This window comes from Dromiciops gliroides, chromosome 6, assembly GCF_019393635.1.
Source record: "Dromiciops gliroides isolate mDroGli1 chromosome 6, mDroGli1.pri, whole genome shotgun sequence".
NCBI lineage: Eukaryota > Metazoa > Chordata > Mammalia > Microbiotheria > Microbiotheriidae > Dromiciops > Dromiciops gliroides.
This window is the reverse complement of record NC_057866.1, coordinates 132,489,657-132,511,215: the sequence shown is the minus strand read 5'-3', so window position 1 is coordinate 132,511,215 and position 21,559 is coordinate 132,489,657. Positions and strand designations below refer to the sequence as shown.

At 34.7% G+C, this 21,559-nt stretch overlaps 1 protein-coding gene across 16 annotated transcripts in view; it reads right to left on the bottom strand.

Annotated features, from left to right (window-relative positions):
- The window catches only part of ADGRL3 (adhesion G protein-coupled receptor L3), a 971,834-nt gene that overhangs the window by 383,375 nt on the left and 566,900 nt on the right, over positions 1–21,559 (bottom strand). For all 16 annotated transcript variants that reach the window (XM_043972867.1, XM_043972872.1, XM_043972873.1 and 13 more), the window contains exon 5: positions 18,620–18,729. In XM_043972867.1, the coding sequence (XP_043828802.1) occupies positions 18,620–18,729 (110 nt within the window). The remainder of the gene's footprint in view (positions 1–18,619; positions 18,730–21,559) is intronic.

The following is a 21,559-nucleotide window of genomic DNA, read 5'->3' as shown; positions in this document are numbered from 1 at the left end:
GAAAGTCAGGTGTGGCTACTACCTGACCAGAGCTAGGAGACAGAGATAACCCCAGAGGTCAGGACCATCATTTAAAAAAAAAAATCCCCCTAAAGTTTGAGAAATATGACATGCATCCAAGCCTTCATCACCCATCCCAAAAAGGAACTTTCCATTTTCAGGTGGTCCCGCCATCTACCCTCTATAAAAGTGATGAACTTCATTTGGCTCTTGGAGATAAAGGTTCTAGACTTTCCTCTTAGCCAGATCCCCTTGGACTGGATAAAAACCTTGCTTTTATCTTTAATCAGGACCTATGAGAGTTTTAATTCTTTATTAGAGGAAATCAAACAACCAGTATTTTCCCCCTGCTACAGATACTCTTAAGGACTTTTTTTCTGTTCTCTTCCATTTCAGAAAGAACTTGGTCTTCCCAAATCTTCTAAGTAGAATAGAAACATTTTAAATTTACATTACTGTGGATAGCCTTCACCAACTGTCATAAGTTTTGATTTAATATCAATCTGTAGAAAAGCTGACACTACCAGTCCATTCTTATCAAACACTGGAGAATTTTGATTAAATAGGCATTTAACATCAAGAAAGAACTGATAAAAACCAAATAAACTTTGCTCTTCTGACCTTATTGACTGACCAAGGTAAAACAAAATATCAATATCTCATCAGTCATGAAAAGTCATTTTGGATGAACCTTTGCCACTGTAAAGTGCAAAATTTCAAAAGCTGATGACAGAGCTAGACTTAAAACTAAATTATTCTGACTTGACAGCTTTCTTTCAGACTCAACACTATCTCATGTACACCACTGTGAAATATACTCTGTAGTTTCATTATCTAGTTTTCTTTTCAAATAGTCTAACTTCTTAGTAATAACAGTTTGTCAGGTAAAAGAATATGTAAAATTATATTAGACTTATCAATAGATACCAAAGAACAGCAGACTTTTTTTTTCTTCTTTTTTTTTTTTGCAGGGCAATGAGGGTTAAGTGACTTGCCCAGGGTCACACAGCTAGCAAGTGTCAAGTGTCTGAGGCTGGATTTGAACTCAAGTCCTCCTGAATCCAGGGCCAGTGCTTTATCCACTGCCCCACCTAACTGCCCCAGAACAACAGATTTTCATTAAAAAGGAAACCTGTCATCAGTGGCCTAAAATGCTACTGTTTCCTATGAAATCTAAGAAAGTGAATACAGCATTTTAAGTGGTATGCTAAATAGCTTAAGTAAGAAAATAACTTTATAGTGATAAAAATGGTAATAAAATTACAGGTCACTATTGAGTTAAACTATAAAAACAGAAAAATATAAAATAATATTATTTGAGCATTTATTTTTAATTTTGTTTTAATAAAAGGGAGATAATTGTCTTTAAAAACTAAGAAAGATTGAATATGATAACCTTAACTTTTGCTAATTGCTTTTGTTATGGATTTTGGCATTTTCCCATAAGTTTATAATTACCCAGGATAGAGAAGCACTTTATCAAGTTTGCTAACACAATGCTTTAGGGACATCAACAAACTTCATTGCGACTGCAGCAGTGCCATTTTCAAAGGAAATGTTAACATTCCAAATTTAGTAAATTTAACTATGGGAAAAATTATCAAATTATTTAAGAGGTTTCATTAAGTAAACATTTCCTGTTACATGGATAATTATTCTGCACTATCAAATCAAAGACTTTAAAAGACAGTCAATAAACAATGCAATCAGCACAGTGGAATCTTGTACTCTCTATAGCTTTCTATATATTTATTTTACAATTATACTACAAGGATGGCATAACTTGCTATAGAATATCATTTACAAAAGCCTTCCCATTCCCTTCTCATACTTTTATCAAAGATACCCTGAATATATATATGTGTATGTAGATAGATTATTTTCATAAAGACTTTCTAGGCAGAAAATTAGGCATATGTATTGGTAGTTATTGACATTGCATTCCATCACCATTTTTGTGTAATAAGCTACCTGCTTTTACATTTTTTTAATCAAAGTATTTGGAATTATCTTGTATTTCAGCTATCTTGAAATTCATCTCTCAACATTTAGAATGTTAATAGCTCTGCCTACACTTTTATATTCCAGCTAGTCTTCCTCTCTCTATTTTTCTCCATTCTCCTTCTCTACACAAGCACAATGGAAGCCTGTGATGTTAGAGGTAAAACACTGGCTTACTTGTCCTCATACACTACATTCCATCCTCCATTTCTATGCCTTCTTATAAGCTATTCCCCCATAGCATAGAATTTGTGCTTTTCACACCTGGGCCCTTAGAATTCTTCCCTTCCCTCAAAGCTTGGATTTTCTTTACTTCCTACATGAGGCCTTTCCAGCCTTAAATCACTTTGTGTATATTTTGCATTTATTTAGGTAAGTTACAAGCATTATATTTTCCCAGACAGAATATAAACTTGTTGAGGGAAGATGACCCACAGCTATATCAGACCAAGACCCATGACACAATGAATGAGTGGTCAAAGGAGATAAACACTTCTTCAAAAGAATTGTGAACTATTAACAAACACATGGAATATTGCTCCAAATCACTAAATAATAAAAGAAAGACAAATCAAAGACAATTTATGATCACATCAAAAAAAATGGCAAAAATGCTAGAATATGGAAATGATCAAGGTTGGAGATAGTGTGGAAGCCAGACTTTCTTAGTGGACCTGTGAACTGGTCAAACCATTCTGGAAGAGCATTTGTAAATACACTTAAAAAGTGACCAAACTGTCCATACCAGATATTCTAAAGCTATATATACATCCCAAGATAGTCGAATGTTAGTAAGCCCTTGAAAATGTTAATAAAGCACTTTTTGTGGCATTAAATAACTCTAAATGCAATATTCCAAGTGATCTGATACTATCACTTCCCTTGCTTTGAACATTATACCTTTCAATATATTCTAGGATGCAATGTATTGACATAAATTTGTATTATACACACACACACACACACACACACACATATATGTATATATATGTCAATACATAACACTCTTGATTCAAATTGATTTTTCTATATACCAAAATCACAAAATTTCTTCTCTACCCTCCCTGAACTGATCTGTTGAGTAACCACCATTCTCCCATCCTACACTTATAAAATTATTTTTGTTAATCCAAATGTAGAACTTTACATTGAACCCTATTAAATGTTAGTTTATTGGTTTGACTTGTAGAAAATGTTGGGTGGATCCCATCTTCCAATTGGTGAATCATCCCTTTCAGACTCATGCTATCTGCAAATCTGACCCTTATGCCTTCTAATGTGTTGTGTTCCCTTCACTGTTTGCTGCTTATTGTCTCTCCTTTCTGATGCATTAAGAAATGATGAGACATAGTTTTGGGAGGAGAGGGGTGTCATGTTCAAAGTCAGATAAAGGTCCCCCACTGCAGCCATGGAGTTTACTGGCTTCTTGCTAGGGCTAGCCATTGAGTCTGCTCATATTGTTCCACTGTGGGCTACTTGAAGCCAGAAGAGGTCAAAAACCCCTGTTAACAACAGAACAGACATAACTAAGAATATCACAAGCTGTTTTTAGAAATAATTATTAATGATCAATATCTTGGGGGACTAAGAGATCTCCCTTCTTTCTTAGTTCTTTTTCACTTTCCAAATCAAGGTCTAAGTTCTCCTAGAAAAGGAGTCTTGGGTGGAGACAGATCCTTTTGTCTCAATAACCCAAGGATGTTACTGATGCGATTAAACCACAACTAGATGGAAACTATTTTGCCCTGATCAGTTTGAGTGAGGGTCTTACATTATTTCTCTGATGTCGTCCCTGGACTTCATTTTAATATAACCCATCTCCAATAATGTCAACCAATTAGATTTGAACGATGTTAACCAATTAGATTTAATTGCTATATGATGGACCTCCTACATTTGGAAGGGTATATTAACTGGGGCCTGACTACCATGAAAGGTCTTTGTTCTAAGAGAGATGGCCAAAGGACCTCCTTTTAGCAATATCCTTCTGGCATATTGATAAAATGGTTAAATTACCCAGAAGCTGTTTCTCGTATATATATTTTTTTGCAGGGCAATGGGGACTAAGTGACTTACCCAGGGCCACACAGGGTCAAGTGGCTGAGGTCAAATTTGAATTCAGGACTTCCTGAATCCAAGGCCAGTGTTTTATCCACTGTGCCACCTACCTGCCCCCATTTTTCTCATATTTTTAATTGTCACACTGTAAAAGTTTTTCTTATTAAGTATACCTGTATTCTTTGTCTAAGTCTTGTGCTAGAAGTCCATGGATCAAAGTTTTGTCATCTGCTAATGAATTTTGAATAAAATATTGTGACAATTCTGTTGTTTATATCACATTTCTGATTCCAAGGAATCCTCAAATTAGACATTTCATAGACTTCCTAGATCATATCCATCCTCTGGCTCAAAACTTCTGGAACCTAGGATATAACTACTCATTGATGTTTGATTAATATGCATACTTTTTGTTATTGCACACTATTTACTTCTTATTAAGTTTATGCCCAAAGTAAAAATGATATTTTTAGTATCCAAACACACTTTGCTCTTTGCTCATGCTCAAATTGCTGCTTAATCTGGATACTTCTAATTCCTCCAAGCAGAACAAACAGGACACAGGTTTATAACTTGCCCCTAACCTTCCATTTGAGTCAAAAGCCCTTTGGATCCAGCCATAATACTAGTTTTGGCTCTGGGGAGCTACAGAAAACTTATGCATCACAAGCCCTTGTAGGCATGCATTATTTATCCACTAATCTTTTTATATAAAGATAAAACTTTAGTTGCCTTCTTGCAATTGCTCAGAAGAAAGGTCTTTCAAATGACCTTGTTCTTTTTTTCTTGGTGACAACACAGAAAGAATAAGGGGATCACTTAGCTACACATAAGAGGAAAATGAACTTGTAAACTCTTTCATTCACTCCAACAATGCAAATTGAAAAATATTCATGCCTGCCCATCTTTTGTACACCTTAGACAAGGGCTCCAATAAGTTTGCCATGGGGTTAAGGGTGGAGGATGGGAAGATCCTCCCAACAACGTTATAAACTTTGCTAATTTTTGCAGGATCAGTCTAAGATATGTATATTCATAGATGAGTTCTAGAGGCTGAACCCCCCCCCCCTTTTTTTCTGATGTGGATAGTTAAAGCAAACTCTTGAATAGTTGTGGATCTCACTATAATGTAACAGGATTGTATGTAATCAATGCAATAACAACTTGGCAGAAGTTCTTCAGTGAGGTGTTTCAGAGAATTGTGCTCCTTAACATTTTTTACTAATGACTTAGATAAAGCCATTATTTACATACTCTTATGAAATTTGAAGATGATACAAAACTAGTAGAGTCACCTTGTGAAGATTACATGACTAGGCCTAACATAAATACAGGCTGTTCAGGAAAGATATGTGGTTCAGTTTACTGCAATTTACATATAAACAATTAATAGTCACAAAAGTTTATGTGCTCTTGGGCTGCACTAAGAAAAGTATAGTTTCTAGGAATAAGACTGTGATGTTACGTCTGTCCTCTATAATGGTCAGTCTAAATCTGAAGATGCTTCTCAGTTCTGGGAATCATAATTTAAATGATACATTGATTATGTAATCTAAAGAGTTTTCAGGGAAGGACAACCAGTGTGGTGAAGAGCCTTGAATCTATATCATATTTGGACTAGATGAAGGAAATTTAGTCTAGAAAAGAGAAGATCCAGGAAGGATATCAAAACTGCCTTTGAATATCTGAAGGGTTATCATGTGGAAGGGAGATCAGACCTATTCCATTTGGCTCCAGAGGCAATAGCTGGAGGTTGCAAAGAAGCAAATGTAGGCTTGAAGTCTGAAAATGTTTCCTAAAAACTTGAGTTGCCTCAAAGTGAATTGGGCTATTTCAGGAGGTAGTGTCCACAATGGTCTATACAGATACTGAAGAGCATAGTATTTTTTTATACTATTTTTTTCTTTTTTCTTTTTTTTTTTCCAGTGAGGCAACTGGGGTTAAGTGACTTGCCTAGGGTCACACAGCCAGTAAGTGTTGTGTCTGAGGCCTTATTTGAACTCAGGTCCTCCTGAATCCAGGGCCGGTGCTCTATCCACTGCACCACCTACCTGCCCTTGAAGAGCATAGTATTGAAAAAAAAATTTAGAAAAAGTCAACTGCTTCAAAATTGTTAGCATCATTTTTACATTTCAACAAGAACAAAAACAGATTTATACCATATCCATAATAGTCTTTGGGAACTCACAGAATGTAAATACTGAAAGAGACCTTATTGACCTCAACTACCCTGTTACATAAGAATAACTAGGCCCTGGAGAAGCAAAGTGACTTCCATGAGGTCTCATGGTTATTGAATGGAATTCAGGTCTTCTGACTTCACTACATCACAGAACAGAACATTTTTCAATTGAATAACTGAGGTTTAGAATGGACTAAATAATCTTTATAGGTCTGTACCATTTCTAGGATTGTATCATTTGGGGATTGTAACAGAAGTTTAAATTTTGCCTTTCTTCCAACTTAAAACAGTTATACCTGCACAATTTGTTTTAGGACAGGCATTAATTGATTGATGTGATTCGGATCACAAGTAGAAACCCATGTAATATGAGAATTAATGGGCACAAAATTAAGTACATTTAGATTTTCCTTGATGGCATTTTGAACAACATACTGATCTTCTATGAGATTTGTTCTTTTTTAAGTTGCTTAAAGCATAATAGCACATTATGAAGCATATCTCAGATCATCCCAGGACTAAATTACTAGAGTAATAGATTTTTTATGGGATATTTAATAGCCTGATGCAGTTTGTAATAGTGTCTGAAAAAACAAGGAAAGTCAAAATGTGCCCAACCCCCCAAATGACTTCCTAAGCACAGAAATTAATTATATCTCCTTTTAAGAGCTAGGATAATTTCAAAATATACTTCTCATAACAGAAATATTGGGAGATGATCTTAGTCATTTTCAGCAACGCAATGATCCAAGGTAACTCTGAAGGTCTTATGAAAAATGTAATCGATCTACAGAGAGAGAACTGATGGTATCTGAATACAGATAGAAGCATAATTTTTTTGTTAGTTTCTTTATCTGAAGTTTTGTTTTTTGTCTGTTTTCTTCACAACATGGCTAATGTGGAAATTTTTTGCACGACTGCTCATGTATAGCTTAAGTTGAATTGCTTGAGTTCTTGGGTGTGGAGAGGAGGGGAGGAAGAGATTTTGGAATACAAAGTTTTTAAAAAATTGGTGTCAAAAGTTATATTTTATATGTAATTTGGGAAAATAAAATTCTAAGTATGAAATATTAAAAAATAAAAATATATACTTCTCTTTTTTGAAGTCATTTCCATTAGCTTGATTAACTTATTTTTTTTAATAAATTCTCCAAGAATAAGGGGAAAGGAGGAGGAGGAAAAAGAAGGAATTTAGTTAAGGAAAACTATATGTTCTATCTTATGGACAGATTCACTTTTCCTTTCCTGCCAACCCTGATTCCATCATCCTTTAAAAACCGAACGCAATGTTGGCAAGTATGTAACATGAATGTTAACAGAATTCTGATTTTGTTGAGCATTTGAAGCTAAGATATAATAAGTGAGATTAGAAAAGATTTGCCAAATGAAGGTAGATGACTATTTCAGAGTCCTCAAGGAGCAAATAGTGAATCATTCTCACTGTAAAAATGAATTCACACAGCCATATTGTATAGCAAAAACCCCACAAATGTACAATTCCCCTCTGAGTTCAATTAATGCCTTTATCCAGACAACCCAGCTATATATTTTTTGAAAACTGGACATATACCTCAAGAATCAGCCATATGTACACAAAATGTTCTCTGTTCATAATTCAGAACATATTTTTTGATATTTTACTGTGCTTATTCAGTTACCTTTCATAGATATCCTTTATTACAAGATATATCTAAGGTAAATATAGATTGATTATAAAAACACACCATGGTTCTCCTTAAATTTTGACATTTTCCCATGTGAGAATTTGAATAAAAGCACAAGAATATGAACTGACAAACACAAAATCTAAGAATTAACAGATGAAAAATAATTATTGAAAAGCCATTTACTTATACTCAAGATCCTAATAATTCAATCTAAATGATTCCAATTCAGTCATATCTGATATTAGTCTTATTCAGATATAAAGAAAACTAACAAATTCAAATTCAGTAATTATCCATTATATTTCAGTTCTAAAAGCTAAATGTTGGTGTAACAAAACCTCTAAGTCTATATAGTAGCACAGGATTTGATTAAACTCAGACATTTAATCAGGTTCATGAATTAAATGAGGATATCAACTATCAAGTAAACATGCCATTTAGATGGGAAAAGTAGTTAATGTAGGAATGATCTATCAATTTGTTGTATGTTATCAATCTGTTTCTTTGGAGGAAAAAATGACTTAAGATATGAATAATAAGAATTATTTGTATAGGTTGCCTTTTTGACTTTCCAGTAGAAACTTACCTTTAGTAGGGTCTTAGATTTGTGTTTATAGTACTATTGTTAAGATATATTAGTCACAAGTAAGGATCAAATAGGAAGTATCAGGAAATAGTGAATCAAAGGATGAATCAAGTGATGGGAGTTAGAAGATCTGTGTTGAAGGCTTGAAGAATCTTTCACATATATGTGTGTGAGTGTGTGTGTGTGTGTGTGTGTGTGTGTGTGTGTGTATAGTTAGATGTCTATAGATTTAATGCCTTAATTCCATAGATATCTAAGACTTTGAATTTCAAATAAGTTCAGAATCTTCATCAGTGAGTGAAAGAAATCTCATCTCTTGGATTTCTCTAAACCAATAACAAAATAGAACTGGAACCTTTCATGCCCTCCCCCATCTGAAAAAAGAAAAGAAGATTAAATGATAGTGGAGAGGAAAAAATAAGGAATTCATTATTCATTTAAATAAATATTTTTTCCATTAGTAAATGAAGCTACCTTTTCATTTCACAAATGCTTAAAAAATTCACACGTTTAAGAGTTAAATTAATCAAAGTATATTATGGCGGCATGGACTCAGGAACCTTGCATTCTAAGTCAGGGAGCCTGAGTTTCCATTCTCATTCTTACAGGTGCTCTAAAGAAACACATTTAAATGTTTGGTTCTCTCTTTCCTCATCAATAAAATGAGATTGTTGGACTAGACAAAACTTAAATATTTTCTTATTCTAAACTGATAAATCCTTAAATATTCAAGGGTAGTGTGTATAGTTTCAAATTTTAAAGGACAGAAGGTTTTATTTTCCCATATAGAATCTTAGCTTAATGAATAACCTTCCTCAGAATGAAGTTATCTCTTCTTTTATTTTTCCATGAATTAAAAAAAATTATTGTTAATTTTCATTTGCCAGGGGATAATTTCATTATTATGTTATGTTTTTTCATTTCCCTTTCTTTAGTCTATGGAAAAACACCTCTACAGAAACATTACATAAAGAACACTGGATGAAGACTCAAAACAGGATATCTTGTGCCAACTCTTGCACTAACTAGTTGTATAACTGTGAAATTATTTAATCTTTCTAAGTAGTATTTCCTCATTTATAAAAAAATAATTGGTACTAAAATGATCTCTATAAAACACTCTTCAAATCTAGAATCCTATATGAAAAATCCTAATTCCTAGAAAAGAAACTATATTCTTTTTAAAAAAAATTTTTTTTGGTGAGGCAATTGGGGTTAAGTGACTTGTCCAGGGTCACACAGCTAGCATGTGTCAAGTGTCTGAGGCTGGATTTGAACTCAGGTCCTCCTGAATCCAGGGCCAGTACTCTATCCATTTCACAAAAAAGCTATATTCTTAACCCTTCATTTCTAATTTGTTGGTTTCCAACAGAATCTTAACAAATTTATTTGGAGAACAAATATATAAGAGAGAGGAATGCATTCTTTTATCAGTATTGCTTAGAAAATCATGATATAATACCCTGCCCATTCCAGTAGAAGAATATCAACATGGAGAGTGAAAAACTGATTCTAAATTCATTTCCTTTCAATTGAGCAAACATTTATTTAGAACCTTCCATGTTTGGGCTTGGGTGCTGTATCAGATACAAAGGAGTCCACAAATGGAAATTCACAAAACACAATCCTCATGTTGTCTGCCATGCTTTTTCCTCAATTCTGCAATGCAACTTGTGTCCATGAAACCTTATTCTCCTTAGTATTCTAGATGCATTTTGTTGTGTTTCTAGATGCATATATCAAGCTTTGTGAATGTTTTATCTTGTCTATTAGATGGTAAGTTATTCAAGGGCAAAGGGCCTCCTTGTTCCTTTCTCTAGTTTATCTTTATATTAGCCTAGCTCAGTGTTTAATGTTTGTCAAATTGAAATGAGTTATATGCTGATGGATATTTAACGATTTAAAAGATTTATAAGTTTACCTTTTGTCCAAAAGTTTCTTTAGTGTAAAAATGGTTCCTTGGAACTTCAAGAAGAATTAATCTGGCATTGCAGATTACTCCTATCCAAGACATTAGGGTGATAGAATTTTCTTTGAAAACCTCTAGGATTTGTCAGTTTTTGTTGTTTATTTATTTATTTTTTTATGTTTCAGTTTGAACATAACATTGTTGAGAATAGAGTAGATGCTGGAACAAACAAAAATCCCATTCTGCAGTTATGGCAAATTAAAACAAAATTATGTTAAATAGTTTCTATTTCTACAAAGATCTATAGGGTTCTTGGAAGGGGGTAGGTTCAGGGGGAAAAGACCCCCCAACTGGTAATGATTTATCAATTCTCCCCTATACATATATTAGTATTAAAGACACCTTACTATACTATAGGGATATATAAGTATAGTTATTATATCTATGCCCATATTTAATCCAGTTTCAACAACTAATAGTCAGCAGGCCTGAAAAACCATTTAACATAAGGCTGTTTTAATTAAACACTTATTTCTCTTAGCTCTTGAAAAATGTGTATTTTCTCCCCTCTTTTCCTTAAGAGAATCCACAGTAAGAAGAGACTTATAGAGTAAGCAATGTGAGCTTTGTATTTTTAAGGGTCAGAAACAAAGACATGAAAGAGAAAACTGGATCTTGACTGAAGGCAAGCTGCTTTTTTGGCTGCAACTTGTGCGAAATCATATGCCTTGGAAGAAAGACAATTTATCAGCAGCATACAAAGTAAAGATTCTTTGCTGAGAAATACTCTTAATGGGTGGTTAGTTTTCTTATTGTTTTCTCCCCACACAAAAACCTTTCATTTAACCAAGCCGAATAAAAGAAATGTTACTAAAGGATGCCATGATTTAATTCCCATTTCAGGATAGAAGGTAGGGGATAAGAGGAAAGTGGGAGGTAAGAAAGATTGGGATATAGCCAAATACTGATGTTTAACCTTTTGGATATTTTATGTCAGGTATTAAGGGGAATAGAGGTGTATTCCCTAAAAAGGGAAACCAAACATCAAGAGAATAACAGAGAAATGCAAAGGTAGCAAACTCAATCATAGTGTAATTAACTAATGTGTAATTGGGGCAGAGAAAAATATTCATTATTCTACTTCCAGACTGGACCAGTTTCCCTTAGGATTAGAGGATATTTTGAGTATTATAAAATAAGGAAATACAAAACAACAATTTTTTTCACAAAGTACAAAAAAAATTAAGATGAAAAATTATCTTCAAGTACTCTAAAGAATCAGAACTGGTGAAGTACATTCTGGAAAAGTGTTCTCATGGTTTTCTCCCCTACTATCAGTTTTAATGTCATCATAGAATCTTGGCACCAAAAGGAACTTAAGAGAACATCTCTTGCAAATGACAAAGAGCTGAAATTAACTTGTATAATGCCAGGTGGACAGTGATTAGTTAAGGTAGGATTAGTAGTCTTTTCTTCGGGTTCCTAGTACCTGAAGTTATATTTTCAGGTTACCAGGTATTTTGTTTGGCCTCTTACCAGTGCTGAAATTCCCCAAATGTGTCATTATTTAATTTTGTATCTATTTACTAGCTCTACAACCCATTACAATAGGTTGATTTTTTAAAAAAATATACTTCTGTTCCCTTTTGATAAAATGAAACGATTAGATTTTGCTCTCATCATCACACTTAACATCCTCCATTTTTCTTGATATAAAAACCAAAAAACTGTTGTTTATAAACAAATAATTTTTGCATGAATGCTGTAATCAAGATAGTAAGATGGATATTATATAATGCACAACATTGTATGTTATATAATATATATTGTGCTGACAATTATACTAAAACAAGATATAAACAATACTTGCCTTTCCCTTCTAATACTAATATCACAAGTATTCATTAGAAATAGTATGCCAATTTTATGGTGGTGAATATAGGAGGAAATAACTAAATAATTTGTGTTATGGAAACTGGTAGTAGTCATTTCTTATTTATTCAAATGAAAAGAATGAAATTGAATGTTGGGAATTAAGGAATAAAAAATGATTTAATCATGAAAATCACTCATTTTCAAAGTTGATGCTTTGCAGGGCATTTTCATTCTTCAAAGGGAATTTGTGATAGGAGGGGTTGCATCTGAAAATATAAAATCGTTTTCTCAAATGAACCACACTCTCTCTAGCATGGAGAAAGAGTACTAAATTGGAGGACCAAACAGATAGATTCAAATCTCGCCTCCATCACTTACCACATGTGAGATCCTGGGACAGTAATTTACTCTCATTGGACTTTGGTTCCTTATGTATAAGATGAGGGGGTTGAGCAAGTATATCTCTAAAGTTCAAGCTCAAAATTCTATGATTCTATGATTCAAGCAGTTTTCAATACCAGAGCATAAGATTTGCAGCTCTAAGGGACCTTAACAATTATTTAGCTCAATCCTTTGATTTTTTGTTGTTGTTTTTTTTGTTTTTTGTAGGGCAATGAGGGTTAAGTGACTTGCCCAGGGTCACATAGCTAGTAAGTGTCAAGTGTCTGAGGCCGGATTTGAACTTAGGTCCTCCTGAATCCAGGGCCGGTGCTTTACCACTGTGCCACCTAGCTGCCCCCTCAATCCTTTGATTTTACCAATGAAGGAACTGTACCCTCAAAGAAATTAAACTATTTTTTCTAGGTTATAGACACAGTGAAGTCAGTATTTGAGCCTACCTCCTTTCCTTCTAAATCCATTGTTCCTTCCACTAGAACATGCTAGCCCAAAGGTAATTTACATTCTTGAATTTACTTATTAAGGAAGAGATTGGGAGGAAGGCAACATACCATAAGCTAACTTTGACGAAGGAAGTAAGAACTACGGTATTAACTTAGTATATGTAACATGCAGTTAGGATCAGGTATCTCCCGCTCCATCTCCCACAGGAAGGATCAAAAGGACTCCTAGGTAAGCTCTTGGGGACTTGTAGCTTTTACTGATTTCCTACCCAAGATTTTAAGACTGTTTAGGATTTTCTCTACCCTGTGGGAAATCTGAAGGAGGTAGAGGAGTCAGGAAGGAGACAGACAAAGTCAGGGACTACAATGGTACTAAAATGCACAATGGCATTTGGGACTGTGAATAAAGGGTACTGGCTGGCCCTATGTGACAAAGAAACACTAACTTTATTAATGGGACTCTGGAGAAGCCTAGCACATGTTTTATTTTTTCTCTCCATCCCTCCCCACACACCAACTCCTTTGCTCCTGCTCCTCCTTACATGATGGTTAGTTGTGTCAAGCAAATCTTTATGTTCTCTTTTCTGACTATGTTTTATCTGTTGTTTTCTCTTCATTACAAGCGTATCTACATATTAAAATATGTAGTTGACCTCAAAGAAATGCATATCATTTTGTATAATTTAAAATGCATGCAGAGCATATGGTAGTATTGGTGTTGGATCTCTAACTGTTTAGGGTACAAATACTGGAAACTTCCTGATCTGGAACAGGTGATTAACAGATGATTAGAAATTGTGTGTGTGTGTATAGTTTTTATTTTGCTTTCATTAACAGAAAAAAAAAAGAAAGAAGATCTTTCAATACAATCTAGGACTTTCTTTCCTCCCTTTAAGGAGGTTGTATAATCATCTCTAGCATGGCAGAGCTCAGGGGTGAACACTTTAAATGTTTCTCCTCTCTGATCCCCACCTTCAAGGGAGAAAAGTGAGGGGACTAGATGAGAAAGGCCTGACCTGAGCAGGCCCAGGACATGAAGAGCAAGTGATCTGTAAGGTTTTCAATTTGGAACCTTTTGGATTGGAAGAAGCATGAATGAAAGTAGAGTGGTACAGAAATATCTCAGGGTTTCACATGAACTTAAATGTTAACATAAAGTATGAAGAGGTTTAAATGGAGGGGGGAAAATATAAATGATACTTTGCACTGAATGTACATGCTATTGCCAAGGCCTGTCTATCTCACTGTTGAAACATCTCTCAAATATACTTCCTTTTCTCCTCTTACACTGCCACCACTCTAGTGTAGGTCCTCATTACCTCCCACCTTGATTACTCCAATAACCTGCTGGTGGTTTGCCTGTCTTAAGTTTCTTCCCACACCAATCCACCCTCCATTTAGCCATCCCTACTCAATAAACTTCAGTGGCTCCCCATTGTGTCCAGGAGTAAATACAAAATATTCTGGTATTCAAAACTCTTCATAACCAAGTCCCCCCCCCCCCCACTCTTCTAGTTTTCTTTATACCTTATTCCATGACATATACTCTTTGATTCAGTGACACTGCCCTGCTGGTTGTTCCTTGAATCAGACACTCCATCTCTCAATTTCAGGGATTCTTTTTGGCTGGCTGTCTCCCAAGACTGGTATACTCCTCCTTCTCCACTCTGACTACTGACCTCCCTGGCTTGCTTCACTTTTCAACTAAAATCTCACCTCCCACAGGAAACCTTCCCGAGACTCCTCTTAATTCCAGTGCCTTCCCTATATTGATTATTTCCTGTTTATCATGAATATAGTTTACTTTGTGTGTGTGTGTGTGTGTACAAACACACACACACACACACACACACACATATATTTATGTTGTCTCTCCCGTTAGATTAAAAGCTCCTTGAGGGCAAGGACTGTTTTTGCCTTTTTATGTATTCCTAGCACTTAGCACAGTGACTGGCACATAGTAGGTCCTTAATAAATGTTTATTGATTGACTGATATGTTATATACTGCCCTAATATAGGTCATACACACACACACACACACACACACACACACACACACACACATTAGTAGCAGAGAAATAAAATGCTGTAGTTGATAGAACACTGGTCTTGTACTTAGGAAGCCTGATTTCAAATCCAGCTCTGACACTTGCTCTGGGACTATGGAATAGTCAGTTCCATGCTCTTGGGTTCAGTTTCCTTATCCATACTATGAAGGGATTGAACTGGATGAATCTAAGTTTCCTTCTATCTCTGGACCTGTGATCTCTCTTTCTGAATCTCAATTCCTTCAGCTGCAAAAATAGCATAATTAATATTTGTACTGCTTTCCTCAGAACTGTGATGTGAGGAAAGTATTCTGTACTTTACTAGCAATGTGGTTTAATGTTATTAATTCTAAATTCTAGGTTAGGCATTCTGCTAGCATTACATGATTCTTTCCTAAAGCATTATTAACTATACTCAGAGATCTCCTAAAGAACGTAATTTGTTTTCTCTGTGTATTTATAGTGGCTTCACACATCAATGCAAAATCATCATTTCTTCCTAGACTGCAGAGGCTGGTTTTAAGGTAGCTATGGCCAAGTCACTTAACCACTTTGTCTCAATTACCTCAACTGTGAAATGGGAATAATAACAGCACCTGTCTTAGAGGGTTGTTGTGAAATCAAATCAAATGTTTCTAAAGTGCTTAGCACATAGTGGGCATTATAAATACAAATTCCTTTTCCCTAAGTTATATCCTAGTCTGTAGTCAGTTTCTAGAAAGCTTTAAACAAAGTTGGCAATTTAAATAACACAATCTATTTAAGGAAGGAGCTAAAGGGCTAACCACAAAAGGGGATTTGTGTGCTTGAAACATGCATTAGCCTCTGTAAAGGTCATATCAATAAAAATAAAAGATAAATAATGGCAAGTATCCAATAATTAATAGAAATAACATACAGTCATCTGAACAAAAATTTAAAAAAATTAGACACATACACAGTGATTTGTCTTGGAAAAAGAATCATTCATAGAATAATAAAATGTCAGCTATGGAAGGGAGCTTAAAGTTTGTATAGTCCCACTGAATCACTTTATAGACAAGGGGAAGGAATTACAAAGAGGGTAAATGATGTGCTGGAGGGCAGACAGCTAACGAGTTGCACATACAGGACTAGGATTCAAGTCACTTACTCCTTGAGAATTTCCCATGAGTTATTTTATGGTTTCACCTTCTTCTAGCTTAGTTTTATCCCTACAGAATCATGATAAAGTTACTCATTGAATTTCCAATGGATTAGGATGTCTTTTATTCAAAATTTACTGAATATAATGTGAAATGGGATCACACTGTACAGAACTAATCATTTAAAACCTGGGAAGCTAAACTGACAAATCTGATTATTTCATTAGACATAGCAGTTTGAGATTATTGTCTAATGAAATAGTCAGATTAATGCTTTAGTATAGCATGGGTGTCCTTGCAGGACAACCAGTACATTTTTTTAGGATTAAAGAAAACCTATTACTAAAGGATACCCAGAGATTGTATTGCCTGTTTCTGAAAATTTTGCAACAGAGAAAGGAAATCTGTGGTAAACCATAATCCTTTTACTTAGAAGAATGTCTAGGGGGAAGACAGGTTTATACAGAGCTGTACAAGCAAGGTTTCACTTTATTAAAGTGATTTAAGAAGAAGGTATTTCAGAAGGAGGCTTGGCAGAACATTTCAGGAATAAGCTATCATCACAAAACAGTCTGAAGAGATTCAGAGGAACTGAAGAGACAACTGTGAAATTCTCTAATTTTTTTTAACAGTGTTGGAAAAAAGTTATTGTCCTACATTTATATCTTAACATTACTATTTATAAAAATTAAAATAATACATTACCATGAACATAAAAATACCATTCTAGTACATTATGAGACTGTCACTACTATGTACTCAGTGTTAACTTGGTTTATGCAACAGACCATCTATAAATTATCAAAAAAATAAAACCTCATTAGGAACTCCAGCTATTATGTCAATGTTTGTGAAACATTACAGTTTTTCATTTCTCAAAATAGCACTACTGAAGCATGGCCATCAAAAGCTATATATATATATTTTTTGTAGCAACATTTGTAGAGCGAATGACCTAAAACATGCATGTATTATTTCCATGAAATCCATATCTACTTAATTCCTATAATCTAGCTAGTTTCTAAATCTTTTCCAGAAAATGTTTCTCAAAGATAGGTGAATAAAATAATTCAAAGACAAAATCTCTGATATTACTTTACTTATGACATTTATTTTCCCTAATGTCAATGTGGCTCTTGAACAAATGATCTTACAATCCCCGCCCTGGCTAAAAACATAAGCACATCTCACCATCAATGCTCTGGTTTTGAGATTAGGATGAACAAGGAAGGAGGCATGCTCCTATAATTCCATTGGGATGCTGAGCTTGTCACTCCCCAGATATTTTCATATAATTCTAGCTAAAAACTAACCTGGGGCGGGGGGGGGGGGTGAAATGTGGGTCCAGGTGTTTTGTGGTGCTGGGCTGACCTGAATATTGAATATGTTCACATAGGATTCCATGACTGATTCTCATTAAAAAAATCCTACATCTTATAAATATTTCCTAGTCAAATCAAAAACTTTTTTTTTTTGCTTAAAACCTTGGTTTCTTTAGGATAGAAAAGCCAAAGAGTATTTCATGTCAGAGTTTTAGTTCTCTAATATGCCTGAGGACAAAAAAAAAAAAGTGCTTGATGTATACCACAAATGACAATAGAACTGAGGCAAGGCAAATCCTACTTCTATGAAATGAAAGTTGTGAGGATTGCTTTACTTCACAAAGCTATTTAGTTTTTTTTTTTTTTTGCTGAAGTACTCACTCTTTTTTTAAGCCCTCACTCTCAATGAATATATTTCTAGTCTTCTAAAATTTGACACTTTAAGAGACTTAGATGTAATTTTTTTTATCAAGGAAAAATTCCCATTTTAACAATTCCTATACCATTAAATTCCTTAGTACATCTATCATCATTCATTTTCTATTTGTTTACACTGGTGAGGAATGTACCAAGGTCTGACAAGTAGGTAGAGCCTGGTATGAGCCTGTCTCAATTTGTCTCTCAAAATACTTGCTATTTCATACTAAAATTAGTATAAATGAAAAACATGTTAACATAGGCATTCACTGTGTTTCATACTCTTGGATGTAATAAAAATGAATCATACACTCAGAATTAAATTCTTAGGATACATGAAGGCTATACTCTCTTTCTTGAGTTGAGGGAAAAGAACATAATCTCCAAGTGGAAACTTACAAAAGGTGTTTTTCAAGAACTAGTTTGATTCCATCATACTTTATGTGAATATATTTTCCTACTTTTTTCAATGAGTGTCTAACCATCATCTAAAACAAAGTGGCACATCTGTCTAGATACTACAAAACAATAACAAAAAGATTTAAATGTTTGGGTTTGGAAAAAATAAAGTACAGAAATATACATACTGTAAGGGACACATTCATACTGCACTTCAAGATATTTGTAGGTTCCTGGACATGGGTCTGGAAACACATCAGGACCTGCTACCACAGCACACTGTGTTCGGTTATTGCATCTGAAGTCAAGAGATTAAAAAAAAAGGATAATCAGACTATGTAGTGTGACATATGCATGTTAACATTATTAATAATTTCACTTTGAACTCTCCTATACAGACTTAATGGATTTTGGTTAATTTGAGGCTTCTATAATATTGGGGGTTACTTTTTGTTATACACCAAAACAAGAAAGAAAGAAAGAGAAAAGAAAGAAAGAGAGAGAAAAGAAAGAAAGAACGAAAAGGTAGAATTATTTTGCTTCATTTGTCCATGCTAATTTACTTAATATCTGGCAGAACACAGCGTGGTTTTGAATAAAAAAATCAAGAAATGTAAGCTTAAGCAATCCTAACTCACCCACAATCAATTGCCAATGCAAACATATAGCTAAAAAGGGCTATTGGTTCAGAATGGGCCATATTTCTGTTACATAGAGAACATTCAGAACATACTGCTACAGTTTCATTATACTGTTTTGAAATAAATTCATTTAATTTCACCAAACTATTTTTAGATGGGCAAGTGATAAGCTGTTTAGAAATAAGCTAAAACTGGAAACCTAAGGCAGAAGAGAATGGACTTCTAATTCAGTTTTTATAAAATACATAATAATTTAACTGAAGTCATTCTGATAGTGTTATTAACACCAATAGGCAAACTCAGTTTTAGGAATTTGATTTTGCTATGCCTTGTGTTCCCCTGACAATGACATTCAAATAAAAGATTAAAATAAAAATATGATGTATTTTACTTCAATAAATATTTGCTAAACTAATTCTTTTGTACAAAGTAGTAAGCTATAAGCTACAGGAGAAATTAAGATGAGTAAAATATTGTCCCTGCAGGCCAGAAACTAGTAAGGAGACTACCCCAAGCAGACAAATTCACTTAAGCCAACACAGAATGTGGTAATGGTTATAAGAGAGGTACAGTGCTGTAGGGGTCCAGAGGTGATGGGGTCACAGGTGACTTGGGAGAGGTTGACCATGAAAGAGGTAGAATTTGAGCTTCACCTTGAATATGAGTAGAATTTTGAGAGGTGGATATGAGGAGAGAATATCCTAAGAGAGAACAGCAATAGCAACAAAGACAAGACTTCAGTGAAACATGGAACATGGTTGGAGAGTGGTGAATAACCTGATTTAGTTAGAATATTATAGCATACTTTTTTTTTGTTTTAGTGAGGCAATTGGGGTTAAGTGACTTGCCCAGGGTCACACAGCTGGTAAGTGTTAAGTGTCTGAGCCCGGATTTGAACTCAGGTACTCCTGACTCCAGGGCCGGTGCTCTACCCACTGCGCCATCTAGCTGCCCCTATAGCATACTTTTAAAGGAGCATTAGAAAAAGCAGCTAGAAAGATAGATTACATATATATTGTGGAAAGCCTTAATTGCCAAGCTATGGAGTTGGGACCTAATTCTGCAGGCAATAGAGATCACTTGAAGACTTTTTGAACTGACAAGTGACATTATCAGGTCTGTGCCTTAGAAAGATGAAGGCTATTAATACAATGGTTTAGCAAAGCGAAAATGGGGCCTAAAACTAGAATGGTGGAATTCAAAACTGGAGAGCACAGGTTTGAAAGACACTGAAGTAGAATTCACAGGATTTAGCAAGTCCCTTGACATTAGTGGGGGTTTCGGGGTAGAGATAAATGGCAGGGAGGAGTCAATGATGATTTCAAAGCAACAAGTCTCTGTTAACGGGTAACAAGAAAGGTAATGCCTTGAAAAAAAATTAAGAGGAAAAGCTTATGGGGGTAGAAGAGAGGATATAGGTTTGGTTTGAAGGTGCTTTTGGTATAGTGATGGGTGTGTAGGCATATTGTAGTGGAACAAATTAACTGTGTGTTTGAGTCTCAGCTGTCACACTTCCTAGTGGTGAGAGTCCAACCAAATAACCTAAACTTTCTGACCTTCTCATTCTTTATTTGTGAAATGGAGGTAAAATTATGTGAACTATCTCAAATAAGAGTTGTGAGAAAAACACTTTGCAAACCTAAAAGTGCTATCTACACACAAGCAATTATATATGTAGGATCATAAGAATTTAGATTGAAATGGGATCTTAGAAAACATATAATCCAAATCCTTCATTTGGTATACATCAAAGAATATAGAACCCAGAACTGGCCTTAATATCACAGAGGTATGAAATGGCAGATTGGGGATTTAAATTTGGGTGGAACAGAGGTTGTCTAATTCTAAATGCAGTGTTCTTTTCAGTATAGCTATGACAAACGGAACAGTAGTTATTATCATAGCAATCAATTGAATTGAAATTTTATTAAGTATCTATTACATTCAAGGCACTGTGCAAGGTCCTGAGGATACAGAGATCAAAGAGAAATAATGTTTGCCCTCAAAGAGTTTATATTCTACTATGGAGGAAGGGAGAAGCACGCATACAGATAAAAAAAATACACACACACACACACACACACACACACACAAAGGAATGTTAAGAGGAAGAGAGATCTAACTGGGAATGGGTAGAGTCAAGATAAGGAAAGGCCTAATGGAGGAAGTCATCCTTGGATTATATTTGGAAAGAAGAGTTTCAAAGAGATAGATAAGGAAACAGACTGAGGAAGGGTTAAGTGTCTTGCCCAGGTTCAAAGTATTAATAGATTCCTGAGACTGAAATTGAACTCAGGGATTCTTGACTTCAAGATCAGCACTAATCAGCTGCACCATCTAGGTGATTCTAACAAATAATAGGATATCACAGCAGACACAGAGAAAGAAGCATTGGATAGTGAAGTATAATATGAAAAAAGGGATGGGAATCAAGAAGAGAAGTAGCGGGTTTGGCCTTCTCTTTCTCAGAGACTGGGACAAAGAGAA